Consider the following 21,406-nt stretch of genomic DNA (forward strand, 5'->3'; position numbering starts at 1 on the left):
TCATGGAAATTCAGTTAAAGGTTGTGGAGAAGTCATGGAAAAGTCATTGAAAATCATTGGTGAAAAAGTGTGTATGAACCCTGTTGTTATAAATTCCTGTGACCAGGTGGTCCATTAATCACTTGGAGAATCCAGACGATGAGGCTAATGCAACAAAAAAATTAGCTGAACATTTAACACTGAACTAACATGAGTAAAATTAATTTCTTATATAAACAATAAAAAATCATTTAAAATGCCTAAGGTCTCCCAAAGGGACACAGCATGTAGCCTAGATGGTTTTGAACACTATCTAGTGTCCATAATCTACAAATCTGAAGCCCTCTTCATGACTTCCCTGGGTACCAAACCTCTCGTTTTCTCTTTAGATGACATTTTATAAACATATAACAGTGTTATAGCAGCTCCGAGACAGCATAACTGTAACATGTTATATTTACACAGGCGGAGACATCATGTTTTTTTTTGTTCCCTAGCATCCAATTCCTGCTAGAATACACTTTGAAAACCATACTAACTTCTCAAGGACAGGTCATTTTACAAAATGATGTATGATTTGATTTATTGCAATTACAGGGCCCATTATGTCTGGCATAAAGCAAATGCTGGATTTCACAGTAAGAACGTGCCACCAGTCAAACATGGTGGTAATGTAATAGTGTGGGGCTACTTTGCTGCCTCAGGGCCTGAATGACTGAAACGAGACACAACTAAGGTTTTGGAGTGGTGTAGTCAAAGGCAGGACCTAAAACGATCAGTTCATGTTCAAAAACCTACCAGTTTGTCTGAATTAAACAAAGTAGAAGAAAAGTGAGCTATAGTTACTCCAAAGAAAGGTGAAATACATTGATATCAAATCACAGGAAGCATTTGCTGCAGTTATTGCTGCTAAAGATGGTACAACCATTTATTAAATTTAAGTTGGCAATTTCTCTCACATGGGTGATGTGTGTTTTTCATTAAAAAAATGAAATCATTTTAAAAATGAGTTTTGTGTTTACTCAGGTTCCCTTTGTCTAATGTTACATTCTTTCTAAAGATCTGAAACCATTCCGTCTGACAGATATTCAATAATAGAGTAAATCAGGAAGGGGGCAAATACTTTCACTGTACTGTATATCTGGTGTGATATTTGATGTCTCATATTACATATAAGCTTGCACAGAGCGTTTAGATATCCTGGGATTTATTGATGTGTGCTGTATTAATGTATCAATTTCCAGAAAGTTACTGTGAAACCTTGGGTAAAGAAACTGTAAAGATTTAGTTAGTCAAGTTGCCAAGAGGGGTGGTAGGGAAGCACGCAGGACCACAAAATCCAGTGCAGAAAGTGCCAGGTTTATTTACAGTTCTCAGAAGTGTAAGTATAAACAACAAAAGACTAATTAGACAAAAAATAAATTCATAAACAAAAACCCTAATAAATTTACAGGCTAACCGTCACAATGTCTTAACTAGACAGAACTGAACGTCCACTTCAACAGCTCACTAAGCAACACTACCTCTACTCTCACCAACCACCTGCAGTCCCAAAACCTACTGAGTTCAATTTGAATTTCCCTCCAAGGGACTGTACCAACTACCTGACAGGGGAGCTGCATTACGCGTTGGATAGTATCTGTTTGGTAATGAGTCCAAACATCACCACACAATACAGAATGTAAGTTTAATAATGAATTTGTTAAACTTACAATGAAAATTATTATAAATAATGTTTCACCATTCTGAGGTGCGCTTTAAAAATAACCCATAAAATTTGAAATTGAAAGATTGGTATTTCCCGGATATACGCAATTGTTGCATCCAGGAAATAAGTGCATTTCACGGCGGCGCCTCCGGCATAGCAAACATGGCTTCAAACTGAAAATGGTAAAAAGAGAAAATGGCAAACAGAAAGAACAAATCAGCTGAACAATGGATGGTGGACTTAAACGATGTGTTAGTAAATGAATGACTGTGTGTTTGTTTTTACTGATAAAGTGAACAGTTGAAATGGAAACAATATGAAGTCCTTGGTGGACTAAAAGAGCAGAGAAATGGTGAGGGTAAAAATGAGAGTGACGTGATGAGGCTGGCATGAGGCCACATCGTCACAGAAACCCTGATAACTTTGGCCAGACCAAACCAGTGAAAATACAGAGTATAGAAGAGAACACGGGAGCCAGTTACTATCTTTATGCCACTTGAAAATGAATAAAGGGTTCTTTTTAAGGATAACAAAAGTCTGCACAGCTGTTACTTGTACAGTGATGTATTCCTTATCTGTTTGTCCTTCTATGCAGGAGACACCTCTGGCACCTGTGGGGATCCTGGTACACCTGCCCAAGGGAGCAGAGAGAAGAGTGATTTTAGGATCCACAGTAAAGTGCAGTTCACCTGCTCTACAGGCTACACTCTGTATGGCTCAGCCAACAGGACCTGTTTTGCCAATGGCACTTGGTCTGGGACTCAACCGAGCTGCAAACGTGAGTACTAGATTCATATTGATTGCATAATTCCTGTGAAGAACGCACACAAACAAGAAAATCCTGGGCATTAATTCAATGATTAAGTGGAATTAGAAGACCTATCAATGTTCACATTCAACTGTAAAACAATTTTGTAAAACAGGGCTTGGAACTGTGTACCACAAGTTCATTCAGGACTACTATCATCAAAGTTAGAATCTTTATTAACAATCTTCACCCCTTTGCGAAAATGCCAAATCTGGCCAATCCTTGCCCGTCCTCATTATAAAATATCACTAACGTATTTAACTTCTTAGCGCAAAGCCCCTAGTGGGCGGCACGCCGGTGTGCCGAGATTACTGAACGCAGACATTCAAACTACTGCAACCAAAGTATGAGTTAAAAACATTTTGTTTTAGTTTCATTAGTAGACGATACATGACAACTATGCCGAATACGAAGTTTCACCACCAATGTCGCTCTGGTCGTACATTTAACACACCCCCTCCCTGCAGTCTCATCTGCAACTGCACCCCCCACACATGACATAATGGACAGTATTGTCTATCTGGGTATTTATCGAACGAATCAAGCCCGACTGTACTAAAAAGGGCGACAACGCCGTAAACAACAGGTGTGGTATTACGCACAGCTATTTTGGAAGATACCCAGGCGTCACAAATGCACGTATATTTCCCAAACGGATTGTCCAAGACTATATATGACCACACAGTCTCAAAAGGGACATCTCTACACGTAAAACCAACAGTAAGGATGTATATTTATTCAATATTTAGTCCCAGATATTGACTGTAGAATGACATAGTATCATTTTTTTTTTAAATGTTCTTGTTTATTTCGTTATTCAGTGAGCAGCGTTTTCACTGCTGTATAGGCATATCTTAGGGCTATTGTCTTAGGGTTTATCTTGTTGCTATGACGGAATATGATTTTCTAGTGGTGAAAGCATATTTTTATGAATGCCAAGATAGACAGTATTGTCCATTATGTCAAGGGTGGGGGGTGTTTTGTAGATGAGACTGCAGGGAGGGGGTGTGTGTTGAATGAACAACCAGAGCGACAATGGTGAGGCTGCGAAACTCCGTTTTCGGCATAGTTGTCATGTATCGTCTGCTAATGAAACTTTCTGTTTTTATCTCACACTTTGGTTGCAGTCGCACCGAATGTTTGAGTTTAGTAATCTCGGTATGCCGGCGTGCCGACCACTAGGGGCTGTGCGCTAAGAGGTTAAAAACAAAGTGATGTTCAAAAAAGTTTTAAAAAAATAAATTAGCGTAGTTGGGCGTGCCTTTAATCTGTAGAAAAAAGTCTTTACCAAATGCAAAGTAATTAAGCTGAGGACCAGAGAAGCAAGTATGTATTCCACAGAACTTAAAATGTGCTTCTCTTTTGTGTTCTTGCTATGCCCTGACGAAGGTCTTTGACCGAAAGCTTGCCATTAAAAAGACTCATTTTTTGCAATACTCTCAGTTTGCCCTCAGCCTTTTATTACATGCTATATCATAAGTTCAAAAACATAATAATTTTAACCCTGCATCTGCCCTCCTCCTCTTCCACCCTTCCTACAGCGGTGCAGTGTGGCAACCCTGGAACCCCCAGCAACGGTCGTGTGTTCCGCATAGATGGGACCATTTTCTCCCACTCTGTCATCTACTCCTGTATGGATGGCTACTTGCTCTCTGGTTCCTCCACACGTCAGTGCCTTGCCAATGGCACCTGGTCTAGTAACATTCCAAACTGCACCAGTAAGTGTGTTCCTCAACCAAGCCTTCTCATAGAATAAAAACTTTTTTTTCTAAAAAAGGAAAAAATCCAAACTGAGGTCAAAATCATCTTTGATGGTGAATGCACGATGCATGTATTGTACTGAGAAGTCAGTGGGCTAGATTCAATCAAATGCACTTTAAGGGCATATGTAATTCAAACCAGTCTTAGCTGCCCTGGATTTATCCTGGGTTGTATCCCCATAAAGTCACTGTCAAACTCGTTTTCACAAAGTGATTGACAAAGCGATTGGGTTGTATATGATTGGTCATGCTAAATGGTTTGGGTTGCAGACCCAAAGACAGATATTCTATCATGCTAACTTGTTTTATGCTTAGATCTTGATAGAACAGCATATAAGATATCATTCCAAGGGACAATATTGTTGTTACTTCAAAGCGACATTCTAGCATCATAGTATAATGCGATCTGAAGAAAAACACGGTTTTCAACATACAAAAATGCCAAGTTACTCAAACATACAAAGCACTATAGGTAATTAAGCCTGGCAAAATCTAGGCCTGTCATTAAAAATACTGATATCAAAATTAGGCCAAGTTACAAGAAACAATATTGACAATCTTAGCTAACACAAATTAAACATGCTGTGTTCCAAAGCAATGCTGCTACCCAATGTTTCCTAAATTATTTCAAGTAATTTGGCCCTGTGTTTTTTTCATCTTACCATCTGAACACATTGTGGTCATTCAAACTTTTAAGTGTCCCTTCAAAGTATCACAAAAAATTACATTGCCTCATGGAACAAGACATCATTTACACTTACACGCCAGATGGAATATGTTTATACTTGCTTGTCAAGTTCATTTTAGAAAATATACCGGCTCTTCTATATTTACAACATTTGTCACTAATTCCTTCTGTCTATATTTTACTTAACAAATCTCTCATGTGGTACCCAATCAAATGCCTTTTGAAAATCTAAGTAGATAATATCATATGCCTTGCTGTAATCAAAACACTTGGTAGAGTCTTCAAAGAATACCAGAAGGTTTGTCCGACATGACCTTCCATTACGAAAACCATGCTGGCTATCCCTTAGGATGTTGCTGTTTTCAAGAAATACTTCCAACTTGTCTCTAATGATAGATTCCAGTATTTTACTTATTATGAAAGTTAAACTTACAGGCCTGTAGTTTCCTGGATCAGTACGGTCCCTTTTCTTAAATATTGGTATTACCATGCTTCCAGTCCTCTGGTATCTCTCCAGTTTCTAAGGACTGCCTAAAAATACCTGCCAGTGGTTTAAAATGATCTCAGCTAGCTCTTTGAGTATTCTTGGTCTTATGCCATCAGGACCTGCTTCCTTGTTTGTCTTAAGTTTAAGTAATTCATGTAGTGCTTCTTTATCCTCTATTTCAATATCTGATAAGACTTGCTGAGTATGCCTTCCAGTCTATTAGTAACCTCTTCTCTAGTAACCTCTTTTCTTTGCTTCCCGTAGATCTTTTTTAACCTTAGCACGCATATTACAATATTCAGCCCTATTACTCTCAGTGCTGTTATTTTTATATATCTTATTCAGTTTTTTTTCCTTTTCTCAAACTCTCCCATATGGCTTTGTTTATCCACTGGGGGGGAGCACTTCTTCAACTTACTTTTTCTTACCTTTGGAATAAATTTACTTTGCGTCTCAAGAATAGCCCTTTTGAACCTACCCAACTTTTCATTCACAGTCTTGCAGTTAAGAAGTTTCAAGTCAATATTACTTATTACTCTTGTTGAAATTGGCTCGTCTAAAATAAAAAATTCTGGCCTTGTTAACCTCTTAAGGCACAAGCCAAATTTTGCCAATCCTTGCCCATTTAGGGGGTACCCTATTTAAAGCTTTATAACTCCAGACGTGAACACCACAGAGACTTGAAAAATGGCTTAAATGAAGCAAGACATTTGTACAATTTACAATACTAACACAGATTAGTTTATATTCATAATTTTGGAAGAAATAAAGTGCCACAAATGCAATTGTTTTGACAAAAAATCCAAAATAAATTTGCACTTTTTAAGTTCGCAATGAAATACTGTGAGATTGAATATATGCAGGAGGTTAAACTATACATGTGCTAGGTCAAAAACTTCTTGACCACAAGTTCATAAAATCTAAGGGTGGATATGTAGAACTACTATAGATGTATGAAGCAAAAACTAAGCAGTGTACCCAGCATCTCCAAATCTATCCAAAATGTCTAAATTATGCATTGCTGTAAATCATAACATATCCATGTATTTCACTACAAATCAACTGTTTTGACTCAAGAAAATCACTGTTGCATAATTTTCAAATGGGAATTACAAGCTTTCAGTCAGTACAGTGGTCTAAAATAGCTAGGTGTCCAGAAACATATCCAAAATCTCTCCAAAGTTGAATAAAATGTTTTTTGTCCATTATAAAGCATATAAATGAGCCCCTTATGACGGTTTAAGATGAAACATTGCTATCAGATTAAAAAAATAATGCAAAAACATTGTCACACAATGCGGTACAGTACCTAAATGTGTAATAATTAACTCGTGTGTATTTCTATACTCTGTACTCTCGTATGTTTTATTGTATGGGGATGAGACAACATGAAAACAATTTTCACCCGTTCACCAGGTTTTGGCAATGTTCCAGCTATGACGTCATCACTGTTGCATGCTTCACAAAAACTATTACACTTCCGTCTAACGCTTACATTACAGTGTGAAATATTTACATTATATAACACCACTAACCTATTTAAAAATAAAAAAAAAATAAAAATATTTCAAAAAGAACGTATATAACCGAAATATTTTGAACAATAATACTTACATAGCAATGGTGAAATCTCCTCTATGTTCAGTAGATAGAGACAGAGAGACAGTATCCATTATATTGTTCTATTCGCTTCTGTTTTGCTCCAGAAAACGATGTCAGCTAGGTCTATCAGCAAACATATGGCTTAGCTATGTTCAGAAGTCCTCAATAATAATAGTATTTTCCAAGAAATTACGAAATATCCTTGAACATGTTTCGTTAGGTGCATCGTATTTGTCTGCTAACAGAGTGTGATTGCGTAAGTGAATGCTATGCTAAGAATATTTTCTGTTACGCTGACCTATAAAACCCTATTCCGAAAGCAGAATTAGACATGTTATACATCGTTAGAAAGCTTATACTCTCGCCTACCGAATAAATGAATTGTAAATCTAGTCAGACTGTACTAAAAAGGGCGACGACGCCGTAAACAACAGGTGTGGTGTTACGCACAGCTATTTTGGAAGATACCCAGGCGTCACAGATGCGCCTATATTTCCCAAACGGATTGTCCAAGACAATATATGACCACGCAGTCTCAAAAGGGACATCTCTGCACGTAAAACCAACAGTAAGGTTTTATATTTATTCAATATTTAGTCCCAGATATTGACTGTAGAATGACATGGTATCATTTTTAAAAACTTTTTCTCGTTTATTTCGTTATTCAGTGAGCAGCGTTTTCACTGCTGTATAGGCATATCTTAGGGCTATTGTCGGGTTTATCTTGTTGCTATGACGGAATACGATTTTTTAGTGGTGAAAGAATATTTTTATGAATGCCAAGATAGACAATATTGTCCATTATGTCAAGGGTGGGGGGTGTTTCTGTTTCTGTTTTCATCTCACACTTTGGTTGCAGTAGCACCGAATGTTTGAGTTTAGTAATTTAGGCACGCGGGCGTGCCCACCACTAGGGGCTGTGCGCTAAGAGGTTAATTTGCCATAATACATCAAATCTAACTGCAGAATGATCGCTAGTCCCAAGTGGCTCAATTACTTCTATGCTACAAATTCTGTCCAGATCGTTACATAGCACCAAATCCCGAATTAATTTCCGTCTTGTGGGCTGATTGACATACTGTGCCAAAAAATGGTCATTTACATCTAAAAATTCTTCGTCACTTTTCCCTTATCCTGTCATCATTTCCCAATTAATAGCAGGGTAATTGTAGTCACCCATTATAATAGTCTCACAATCCTTACAAGCTTGTTTTATTTTTCCAAAGAGCATTGAGTTCACACTACCGTCTGAAGCTGGCGGCCTGTAACACCCTCCTACCGTAAGGCCCTTTTTATGTTCCCCTATGAGCTTTATCCACATATCTTCACTAGGCACTAGCTGGTAAATTTCTGGAATTTTCTGTACATTAAAACTTTATTTTACATGGAGTGCTACACCCCCACCTCTCTTAATGGATCTATCCTTCCTAATGAGTTTGTACCCTTCTATATTATATTAATCCCCATCCTCATCTCCAAGCCATGTCTCTGTAATCCCAACTGTGTCACAACCCCCCCTATGTATAGGAGCCTCAAGTTCCAAAAATTTATTTTTTTATACTTCTAGCATTTAAGCAAAGACATTTCAGATGGTAAATGGTAAATGGACTGCATTTATATAGCGCTTTTATCCAAAGCGCTTTACAATTGATGCCTCTCATTCGCCAGAGCGGTTAGGGGTTAGGTGTCTTGCTCAAGGACACTTCGACATGCCTAGGGCGGGGTTTGAACTGGCAACCCTCCGACTGCCAGACAATCGGTCTTACCTCCTGAGCTATGTCGCCCCTGATTATTAGGGGTCCAAGCAGCGAAGCTGGTGGAACCCTATTGTATCTGTTAGGATTATTATTATTCTTATTTTTTTCCGCTAAAAGTGTCTGAGGCTCAGCAACCATAAGTCCTGGAGCAACCAAATTTGGCAGGTGGGTTCCTATGGGCCCCCACTACTCAGGCACTAAAAATCACGTACGTTGGCCAGATGGTGGCGCTATAACGAAGGGTTTTGCGTAAAAGGTCATAACTCCCACACCATAAGTTAGATGAACACAAAACTTCATCGACCTATACATCAGAATGTGCTCTATAACTTTGCCATTGGCACCACCTATGTCCGCCATATTGTTTGCCCGCCATTTAGACTTTTTAGTTGGGGCGTGGCAGTTTTCTTTGCTAAAATGTCTGAGGCTCAGCAACCAGAAGTCCTAGAGCAACCAAATTTGGCAGGTGGGTTCCTATGGGCCCCCACTACTCAAGCACTAAAAATCACCCATGTCGGCCAGATGGTGGCGCTATAACAAAGGGTCATACTTTAAAAGGTCATAACTCCCCGTAAGTCTGATCAACACAAAACTTCATCGACCGATGCATCTGAATGTGCTCTACAACTTTGCTTTTGGGACCACCTATGTCCGCCATATGGTTTGCCCGCCATTTGGCCGTTTCTATTAGGTGGGGTGCGGAAGAGCTGTGGCTCCAAATCTAAACGGTTACGACATCGAGTAAACTTCTTTACGTCAAGCGACAACCATGGCGACGCAAGTAATCCCACACCGTAGGTCTAGTTTTTAGCAGTGAGGAGACGGTCTGACAGTGCCACCTAGCGTGCATGCTAGGACAGGCTACCCAAAGTTTCTTAGTAAAAGCTTTCTGAGAGGATGAATAATTACTTTTCTTTGGCATGGATCCATTTGAAGACAGTATCGGGTGAGTTCGTTAAGTCTTTAAATCTGTCATTATGCTGAGAAATAGCTAAACCATTTCATTGATAGGTTCTGAGTTTCTGTGCAAACGCGCGAAAACACGCTGGTATAATGAAACAATGACGGTAGCCTAATACATATATAGTCCGCTTCGTTCCGTTGCTACCATAACATAACGACCTACAGCTGCAGTTTCTCGCTGCAATTACTAATATTGAATATAAACAAAAGACGCAATTATGCTGTAGTCTTCCAATGTCTAAATAAATAATACGGTCCATTTGAAGACAATATCGGGTGAGTTCGTTTAGTCTTTAAATCCGTCATTGTGCTGAGAGAAATCGTATTCTCAATTTAATTTCTAAATTGACTGTAAGCTTAGTGTTGTAACTAGGTAGTTGTTCCGTACATGACTTAGTCTTAACTCGTCTTAACTATTGCTTGAATGTTCTCATAGACTGCGTTGTTGCTGTTCTTGTTTGTGTTGGCGTTAATCAGTTTAAACTACAGGGTCCAAGTTGAACTATGCGGTTGTTCCCTGCACTTGGAACGGTATTTCTCTCTATGGTTTTCGGCACGCTTATTCCTGGTTATGGTTATACACTTTGTTGTACGTCGCTCTGGATAAGAGCGTCTGCCAAATGCCTGTAATGTAGGCTAATGTAATATTCCGTAGCAACAAGATAAACCCGGCGTTAGCCCTGAAATATGCCAATACAGCAGTGAAAACGCTGCTCACTGAATAACGAAATAAACGAGACAAAGTTTTTTTTTTTAATTATGCCATGTCATTCTACATTCAATATCTGGGACTAAACTTTGAATAATTATACAATCTTACCACTGGTTTCACGCGTAGAGATGTCCCTATTGCGACTGAGTGATCATATATTGTCTTGGACAATCCGTTTGTGATTCCTGTTGCTTCTCATCTGCCAATAAATAAATAAACCGGTCGGCTGCTCTGCGCGTAGGTCGCGACTTGATAACTCGTCTTTTGTTTCGTTTTTTCTCAATGTCGTACTTATTATTTGAAATGTGTATTTATGTGTTATTATTCTATCTGTCTCTGAGGCGCTCTGAAATGTGCATTCTCTGCTAAACTGAGCAATGGATTGGAATATGTGTCTGACGTAGTGTTGCACGGTATACCAAAACTTCAGCACTTTCTCGGTACTTAAAAAAAAAACAAAAAAAAAAAAACGGTTTCGTATTAGAATTTTCCGACGTTCGGTAGTTCTGCGTCAAATGTAAAAGCCAGGGAAATGTGTCTCCCACATTACTGATTTAGAGGATGAAAAATGTAGTTTGTCAGAATCTTCGCTAGATGACAGTAGCAACTAAGGTTGCCAAGTGAGGTGACCTGCGCTTGTGCATTCACTTCCCTGATACAGCGCAAGCTTTGACTCAGTTCATTTTAGTAGCAATAGGTGTTCCAATTTGGAAATATTTAATTGTAGATAGATGCTTTATTGTTATTAAAATATGCTGTTTTTAAATCTATTTAAAGGTGAAAGACCTGTTTTAAAGATTATTTACTTTACAACTGTTTAATTTTTGAAATATATTTAACATGTTTTTCTATTGTTCAGTGTTGTAACACTATAGGCCTATGCATATTAATATGTTGAAGAGACTTCAACTTACAGGTTGTTAATGAACCAGGTTGTTAATAAACCATGAATTAGAAAATGAGGTCAACCCTTGTGGACATTACGTTTCTGATCTATTAAGGTAATTTCAGTATGGTTAGGTACCGAGTATCGAATTAGCACCGTTTAAGTTTCAAGTATCATTTCAGTATTGAGTATCGTAATACTAAACCTGGTATCAGTATCAAAGTCAAAATTTCGGTATCGTGACAACACTAGTGTGACGCCTTTTTTAGTTGCGGCGCAGAAACACTGCAGCTGTGCACGCACACCGGACCATCTAAGTGTTACGACATGCCCTCTAAGTGTTACGACATAGTAAAGGCCTTGATGGGAATCGGCCAGGACACATCCATGGCGACGTAACTAAGTCATCCGACAGCGTCTCTTAGCTCAAAATTGGCCATAAGTCATCAATATTTCATACGATCATCATGATATTCAGTAGATATGTTGGGTGAAGGCATATGATCATGAGGACAAAGCCATTTTAAAATCGCTCCATAGGGAGCGCGATCCTGCCAATGCTTGGACCCCTCCCAACGCCGCTTGCGGCTTTAATATTCAGATTATTACTTCTACACAACCTCTCCTGTTCCCTCACTTAAGCAATATTCTAATTACATATAATTATAATTATAGAAAATACAACCCAAAATATAGCTGAAATGAATTTATAATAAACTACAGCTAATGCTAGTACTTAAAAGTACCGTGACAGAGACACCAAGCCCCCAAATTAAAAGTGTGCTGGTGGCTATGGACAACTAGCAGCAGAAACCGGAGAATAAATAAAAAAAATAAGGCACTTTTAACTATCTAACGTTAAGCGTTGAATAAATAACACTGAATAGAACTACCCGGAGTAGAATCCCTCTGGTTATAATCAACTAACTTGGCTAGCTTTTTACTAAATAACAATGCCTGGAGGAACCCCTTTACTACTAAGTTTACCTGGAATCAGAATATAATATTATAATAAACTGCAGCTAATGTTAGCATGTAACAATAATGTCTAACTACTATAATGTTTTGCTCCTGGGGGGTTCAAAAACCTCAGAAAAAACCTGTGTTCAGCAAGAAGGAGGCCGAATTATCTAACCGGCTAGTTTTGCTAGCTGAGTGCTTAATGGAGGAAAAAGTGAAAGCCCCGTCCTGGCGGAACTAAGTCATCCATTCTTAGACAAAAGCCATAGTCATATATTCATCATACTGATATCAGAGATATGTTGTAAGCATATATCAAGCAAAATAGATTCAAATACACACTTGAAAGCACAATACAATCCTGTAACTTTTTCAAACACTCCTCACTCTTTCCACCACAAACAGGAAGTGTGTGTCAGACATAACCAATCAAGCCTTGTTACTCTATAAAGTATCTGTGTGACAGTTCTCTGTAAATAGCGCTATACAAATAAAATTGAATTGAATATGAAGTATATTGCGCAAAACATACTGCACTGCATATCTTTTAGACCTAATACCTGTCATCAAAATTGCAATCAGTCTTCGATGTGTCTGTAAATGTGTATATATATATATATATATATTGTCAGGGAAGTGAGGATTGAAGTAAAGTATGTTTACTTTTCTGAATCCAGGAGTTTTAAGCGCTAGCACAACTCATTTAATATCCGGCACTCTGAATACAGAACGCAAGTGCATCACTTGTTATTACTCCTCACTTATCCAACATGTAAAATATTTAATTAAATTTGTTAATTATCATCAAATATATAATTATCAATTAAATCACAGAATTTTTGATAGGCATAGCAACCTGTTGGATCAAGCTTTATCAAAATGTACTGTAGGAATTTCTTGACAGAAATGATGATGTTGAAGATAAAGATACAAACAGAGTCTGGAGCTCCTTTTGACGTTTTAATAAAATAACCAGTCGGGAAGAGGTAAGAGTACAGTCTTCAAAAATATTAGGTCCAATGCATGAGTTTATGTAGTTTTTAGAGAGAGAGCTGTTGGCCCAGCCTATGAGATTCATTCAATCACCATATGGGAAACTTCCAATTATAGCAAATTGTAGGTAAGGCAGTCCATTCCAAACAGACCATGGGGTTCCTTAACCCTTTAATGCACTTAATGCAGCTACTGTCCATACCCTCTTACATTCCAACAGATACATAGAATGTGTTGTTTCACCCCATACAATTAGATACATTGGCTATTCAATATAAACATTCAGCACTTGGTGAACTATATTTATAAAGTTACTATATTTTATATAATTGCTTTTATAATTCTTTATGTAAGTCATATTTTTAGTTTTGATATGATTGACATCCTTCAGTACTCAAAACCAGATGAAAATGAAAAGTTTTTTTAAGTTACAAGTATGCAATATCTAATCTAACGGTGAAGGTGGACCACCTAAAGAATGCATTTTTAGTTGGAATAATGTGAAGAAATGACATTAAGGTAACAAACAAACATATTTTTAAAGTTGTGTTATTAAAATTCAGTTTTTTAGAATGTCAAGATTTTCAGTTGTTTTTCATGAAACCTATGGAAGCAGAAGCACCAAACATCAGTCAGTATCGGCTAATGTTTCCTCCAAATAATAGGAATGGGAATCGGACGGAGGTTTCATATTGGTGTGTCCGTAATTAAACGTGTCTTCAAGTTAAAACAGCTTTTTATTAATATATTCACTTAAATATTGCAATTATATTGGGCAACAAGATAAAAAAAAGTCAATAGAATTAAACAAACTGAACTGAACATTAAACAGACTAAGAAATGAAGTGCAATAAATTATTATTATTGAAGGTGCAGGAAACTGCATTCAATTCAAATTGTGGTTATTTTCCCCGGAAGTAACACTTGATTGTCTTCTTAATATTTAAGGTAAGTGTATTACCTTAAACTACAAATGAATTAAATTAAAAACAACAATTAATGTTACAGACAATGTTATGGCCAGCAAAAGAAATTAACGACAGAAAATACCAAATTACAGCTTGTTTTTCCGAAGATGAACATGAATATGGACAGTTTGCACAGGGAGCAAAATTGAAATGTTGTAATTGTGGAGGAGACCACAGTTCTGCTTACCATGGATGTGAGGTCAGTAAGAGAGCAGCAGAAGTACACACAGTTAAGATTAGTCTGGGAATCACACATGGTGAGGCCATGAATGTGTCTGAAAACATGCAAGTTCCTAAACAAACGGGTGGAAAAATTAACAATACAGGGAAATGCAAAGGTTGTGATAAGGACGCTAATTGAGACGCTAATTGTGGACAAAAATTAAAATTTGTGTTGTTTATAGTAAACGTGGTAAACTGCTCTGCACAGGTGAAATGTAGAACAGAACGGATCGAGATCATAGTGAACTCGGTTGAGATTTCATTGGGAAACCGTAAAGGACATTCTAAATGGAGACGATCTTAGCTTACAGTCATGGGATGGGTTGTCTTAATGGTTTTAGTAATCCTTCAATGCAAGCAACGTTTCTGCTGGTATGGTTTTGCCGTGGCAAATCCTTGCCGCCACACCATAATAGAAATTAAAAAAAAAAAAATAAAAAAAAAATTATATATATATATATATATATATATATAGCCTATATTAAATTCATAAATTAAAAATGTTAAACTTTCTAAATATTTCTGCCTAAATGCGCTTTCAAATCCATACTGTCGCGTCCACATATTTATTTTCAAAAAGAGCCTAGGGCACGCGCTCCGTGCTTGCTCATTTCTGAGGTGGTCGGATGACTTGCAGCGCGCGAAGGTCGCACGGTCTGTCAAAGCGTCACTTTTTTTTTCTTCAGCCACCGAAAGACAAGGAAAAGGTAGGTAGCGACGCTTCAAATATTACTAAAATACCATAGTGTTAACCAGTGTTTTAATTGGACCAAAATAAGTGCTAGTACCTACTCCTTAAAATACATACTGTTTAAAATAAATTAATGTTGGTAATCAAAAGAAGATTCGGTACTCGTATACAAGTCCCAACAGCTCCTGACCGTCTCAAGCACTGGCGTTAACTATCATTCGGTGATGACAACTGGCTCATTCTAACTCTGTTCGGGCAAGTGGAATGCCTCATGCAGTTGTCTGATCGGACAAGTAAAAAATAAATGTGATAAATATGTAACGTTATCTGAAAATAAACAGTGTTTGTTTGAGCCGAAGCCGAACCTGTTTCAGTTGAGCTACGGACGTGCCTACCATTTTTTTAAAATCTAGAGCTACTGTTATAACGGCCGCAGAATGTTGGCAAATCGCCAAAAGAGCGCGAATTTTTTTTTTTTTTAAAAAGGGCATTTAAAATGTTTGAGTGATTCAACTACTTCCATTTCCATACTACAACATGGTGATTTTTTCCCATGAAAACGAAAGGGAAAGTGTTTATTTTTAAGGTTTTGTGAATGTAGTGAGCTAGCAAAACTGAGAGTTAGGCTACAGTTGCTACAGCTGACAAAGAGGGCTGCATTCTAATGACGATTATGATTATAACGAGAGGAGCAGTCTCACAAGCTGCTGCAGTGTCCAGAAATGAATACAGATAAAACTAGCTAATAAAAAATACATTAATCAAGCGTCTAAGTTAGTTAGGAAATGTTTGTATCATGCTTCTCAGTAGAATTAGAATGTAACAGAACATAATTTTTAAAGCCATTTTTCTCACTTTTTCCTTTTTTTTTTTGCATGGACAATGCATGTAAGCTCTGTCATTGAGTGTGAGAGAGAGACAGAGAGAGAGGGCTTTGAATGTGGACCCAGCTCAAATTATATAGTTAAATAAAAAGATAAAACATTCCAACTAAGTACTATTTTGTCATGGTAATTGAGTTAATTTAGCAGAAGAGTGTCCCTTTTAAAGTGCAATATGTAACTTTTCTTGAGTATAAATTTTGGTTATATAGTCCTCTATTCTTGAAGATAGAACTTCTAGATGGACAGTGTGCTCTTTTAATTGTTCTCACCCCACTATAACTCAAATACATGCCTATTTTGCTTCAATATTTACAAACAATACAAGGGTTAACAAACCTTTTATGGTTTTAAAGTACATCTAAAACTACTTTTTAGCTCTTGCGAACTGCTATTCCTTGTATCAAGAGCTCGTCAGAGCTAAAAGATAGATTTAGATATAAAAAAAGTCTCGAGGTTATGTTTTCATAGTCTTTTTTGCCTTTGCTACACCCCCGCCATCCCCCGCCCCCCTTTCAGACACCCACCACCACACCAAGAGATCAATTCCACAGGAAACACTGGTGGAAGTTCAATTTCTAATAGGCAGGAATTCAATACGCATAAAAGAAACATGGTTGAAGCCACAGCTGGATTTCATAATGAAGTGTTATGCAGCTAATAGGAGAGAGAGGGAATCAGGGAAAGGGGAAGGAGTAGCTACATTTATACAAAGTGGCTTGAGTTATTAAGTAGTCTACATAGAAAAACTAAAAGATCAGCGAAGCATACATACTGGCAGACATTTTGTAACAGTATCAGGAGACAGACTCAGCTGTCTGATGTATGGGGCATGATCAGGAAAATGGGGGGCATAAGGAGTAATTATGGGCTACCTGTACTGAGCAGTGCAGACAAAACTGCAGTCAGTAACAGGGAAAAGGCTGAACTGCTGGCTGAAACATTCTGGAAGGTCCATTGTTCTGAAAATCTTACATTGGAAGTCAGACAGTACAGTAGAAAAATAATGGCAGGAAATCCTGGAATACTAGAGAAAAAGAAACTCATTAGATTCATTGTTTAATTTATGTGAATTAAAAAGAGCCATCAGTAATGCACGTATAACTTCACCTGGGATGTTGCTTTAACATCCCACTTAGGTAAAATTATGGAACAAATGATAACTGAAAGACTAAGAAAGCAGAGATTTATTTTCCCCATATCAGAGTGGATTCCGTAAGGGGCAAAAAACTATGGACTGAACTTGAAAGCATTTGTCATCTGTAATTACTTCCAACATCAGTTGAAATACATAATTGGAAATATTAGTGTAAAATTTAATCAGGTAAAAATGCACAAAGACAAGGCTCAGCATCAATTGTAAAGCGCTTTGGATAAAAGCACTATATAAATGCAGTCCATTTACCATTTACCAAGCATAGATTTGAATTTACAACAGAAACTTAAAGGAAGATCCAGTTTTCTACCTGTTTGCGATATAGCCTAGTTCAGGGACATATTGAACGACACTTTGCAGATATGTTAATGATATTCACAGATGGATCTAAGGATCCTGTTTCTGGTCATGCAGGTGCTGTTGTGTTTATTCCCAGATTTAATTTAGCCATAAAGAAGAGGGTGTCAGATCATCTGGCTGTATATAGGACTGAGCTATTGGGAATAACCCTAGCACTACAGTGGATAGAGGCAAACAAAATAAACAAAGCTGTAATTTTCTCTGTCAGCTTCTCAGCATTGTCTAGCCTTATGTCTGGTAAAAACCTTATGCAGACAGGATATTTTGCTCAACATCTGCACATATATTATATAGGTTAAAAACGAACAGCTCACACATTCATTTTCTCTGTCTACCTGCCCATGTTGGCATAGAGGGAAATGAAGCAGTAGATATTCTAGCCAAACAGACCCTAAGACACTTATGCATTTCACTTAGTAAAGCTGATGCCAAGGTTTAGCCTATATCTAATTTCATATGTACAAAATCTGGCAGGAACACTGGGACTATGGTGAAACAGGTAGACACTTGTATAGAGAATAGAGAAGCATGTTGGTGCTGGGAGAATTGGGGGCTGGAATCGGAAAGAAGAAACCATTAGAATTAATAAGAATTAGTCATGCAGGACTCAATGATACATTGTATGAAATAGGTAAGCATCCAACAAGGAAATGCATACACTGTAATGATCTAGAATCGGTAGAACACATGATTTCATAGTAATGCATACAGTAAAGAACAAAACAGTTTATTTAAATCATTGAGGAATGGAAAACAGTATTTAATTTGAAGGTCTTGTAGGAAACTCATCAAACAAAATATTCAGTTACATTATCAGCTTTCTAAGGAAAACTGGCTTCCTTAAAATAATTTAGTTCATTTTATTGTTTTGGTTTTATTATTATTATTATTATTATTATTAAAATCAATAATTATAATTAATAATAATAATAATAATAATAATAATAATAATAATAATAATTCCCTGCCAAATCTACTGCTCCACACTCCAGTCCAGTTGGTGCCCTTAATGCACCAAAAGCTGGTATACCAAACACCATTAAACCTCAGAAGATGAAAAAGAAGATTCTAGAAATGCTTGTTGCTTGTTAGCTGCTGCATTGACGGATGCTAAGAAGCCTAGATACAGCGAAGCCGACAGGGCTCATTCAATAACTAGTCAACCTTGGAATTGCTTTTCATCATCAGCATCAGCTGAAGTTCCCCATAAAAAGCAATGCGGAGCTGGCCTGTGTTCTGTTGAACCTGTAAGAAACTTACTTTTAGCTGGCTAGTTATGTTAGGCAGCTATAGTAGATGCCCAAGGTTGGGGAGCTTTTGTATTGAATTCTGTTCTTCCATCAAGATGTCTTCCTTCCTATGGGCACTGCTGTTACTGTTTATATACTGAACAAAAATATAAATGCAACACTTATCAATTTCGAAGATTTTATTGAGTTTAAAGGTAATAAGCCTAAATCGGTCAACTGAAATGGATTCATTAAGCACTTATCTATTGATTACATTACATTTTATTAATGGTATACTGAAGGACATTGGAACAATTGCAGAACACAGGTCAGATAAGATAGCTTATTTGCATAAAGTACCAATTATCCATAGCCATGAGCATATACATATTATGTTGTATTTTAGAAAATAAAGAGACTAATATTTGAATAGGATATGGATAATTTTGTTTAAAAGTCATTCACTTTACAAGTGTATTAGTTAGCAATAATGTACCTATGAGCTGCTAATGTTACTCATTCCACACAGGATTACGTGTTTACATCCCAGTTCTAACTAAATGTCCAGAATAGCTAAATACTGAACAAAGAAACGCACACAATTGCTGCGATGTTCTCTCACGTTACACTCAGGGTGCACTCAGTGTAAAAGATTGTTATAACACTGTCCAATTACTGCTGGCGTCTATATGGAATCATGTTGCTAAATATATATTGTGTGTGTGTGTGTGTGTGTGTATATATATATTTTTTTTTTGGGGGGGGGGGGGACGCAAATGATAGCTCACCAAAGTTTTGTGAGAGTACCCAGAAGTTTTGCGAGATCTTGCAAAAGTTTTTTTTTTTTTTCCTCCCCCATATGCTTTTACGGGCTTAGTAGAAAAAAAATGGTCTAGTTTCAGTTTAGTTTTAGTTTCTCGGGAAAGTATGGTTCTTATGGGGACTAGAAAGAAGAAACCCATCCAGAGTATGGCTGCACGTTCTTGTGACTAGGCAAATCTAAAATCACTCATTGGGAATAATAGAAAGCTTGGTCTCAAGTCAGTATAGTACTCTGTGTTAGGCTAATAAAAGGCAAGGCAATGCTTTCTCTTGTTTACTGAGCACTACCAGCACAAGGTTCAAAGTTTAGAGAATCGTCTCACTTGTTCTGATTGGTGGCCTGGTTGGAATATTTTGAAGCTAAGGTTTCTTATGTAGTTCTGAGCTGTTTTAAGTCTAGTAGTAAACTACACATAATGGATGCTGCTGTTGACTTGCAGTAATACATTATTTTAAATTGATATTTCTCTTTAGTTGCATTTATAAACAGTTAAAAATGTTACATTTGTCATTTGCCGTTATGAATGGTTTCAAACAGACAATGCTGTTATCTTGTGTTAAACTGTTGAAGATGAAAATGACATTTGTCTTGCAGAGATAAATTGCGGGGAGCCTGGAGTACCGGCCAATGGGTTGAAATACGGGGATGACTATTCCATTGGGCAGAATGTTACCTATGTATGCCAGCCAGGGTATACCACGGAGGCCGGAAGCTCTATAGTTCGTACCTGCACAGGAAATGGCACCTGGAGTGGCCTCATACCAACTTGTAAAGGTAGGTATTTACCAGTAGTGGTTGACTATCTGACAGTCTAGCCATTTGGATACGTAAAATGTACTTTAGAAGTCAAAATTTATGCTAATTTGCCTGTTTGAGCATTTGTGCCTGCACTTAATGCTTCACGAAATCAATGGGCTCATTCTAAAAAATCTAAATGCATTGAAGGCATTATTGCACATTTTATCACAAGAAAAACTCACTTTGAAATGTTTTAGTGTTAATTGGTTATTATTTAGTCATACGTACGCTGTAAAAAAAACAATCATTAAAAAACGATCAAATGACTGGCAGCAATGGCTGCCAAACAAAAACCGTAAAGTTTAAGTAAAATATCCTAATTCAAATAAAGTGCAAAATTTACAGAAATTTTCATTAAAGGTTTTGCAGAGAAACACTGTTATTTTACAGATTTTTCCTAAATTATTACGATCAAACACCTTCAATAAAGTGTTAACACATGCTCAAGATTTTAAAATAACAGTTTTATTTTGGAAGACAAAATGAAAAGTCTCCAAATACTGTATAAAACAGATTAAAATCATCTCAAACTTTAAACTTGCAGTGTTTGTTTAGATTTAATGTTTAAATATGTAATGTTAAAAACCCGTAGAAGTACAATCTAAATACAATATTTAATGATTCAGTTTTTGTAGAATTACAGTACCAACCTTAAATGAAATACAACATTTAATATTTAAACTACTGTACTGATTAACAGTAGAAAAGTTTCTTCAAATTCCCATAAAATATAAGCTTTAAGATTACTGTGAAATATCCTCAACTGAAAACATACTGAAGAAATACAAAATAAATTAATACATCTACAAGATTTTCACTGTTTCAATTAAAGTGGGGTTGGAAACTTAATTACAAATAAAGTACACACCACTATTGATTCTAAACACTTATTTAATGTATTCATATGTAAATTTACAATATCAACCAATTATTCACGAACAGTTCTTCAGAGCCCCCCAGGAGGAATTGAAAAAC

At 37.0% G+C, this 21,406-nt stretch overlaps 1 protein-coding gene across 6 annotated transcripts in view; it reads left to right on the forward strand.

Annotated features, from left to right (window-relative positions):
• csmd3b (CUB and Sushi multiple domains 3b) overlaps positions 1-21,406 on the forward strand; it is a 919,486-nt gene that overhangs the window by 802,612 nt on the left and 95,468 nt on the right. For all 6 annotated transcript variants that reach the window (XM_064348440.1, XM_064348441.1, XM_064348442.1 and 3 more), the window contains 3 exons: positions 2,283-2,465; positions 4,037-4,213; positions 20,228-20,407. In XM_064348440.1, coding sequence (XP_064204510.1) covers positions 2,283-2,465; positions 4,037-4,213; positions 20,228-20,407 — 540 coding nt within the window. The remainder of the gene's footprint in view (positions 1-2,282; positions 2,466-4,036; positions 4,214-20,227; positions 20,408-21,406) is intronic.

Source organism: Anguilla rostrata, chromosome 8 (genome assembly GCF_018555375.3).
Source record: "Anguilla rostrata isolate EN2019 chromosome 8, ASM1855537v3, whole genome shotgun sequence".
Taxonomy (NCBI): Eukaryota; Metazoa; Chordata; class Actinopteri; order Anguilliformes; family Anguillidae; genus Anguilla; species Anguilla rostrata.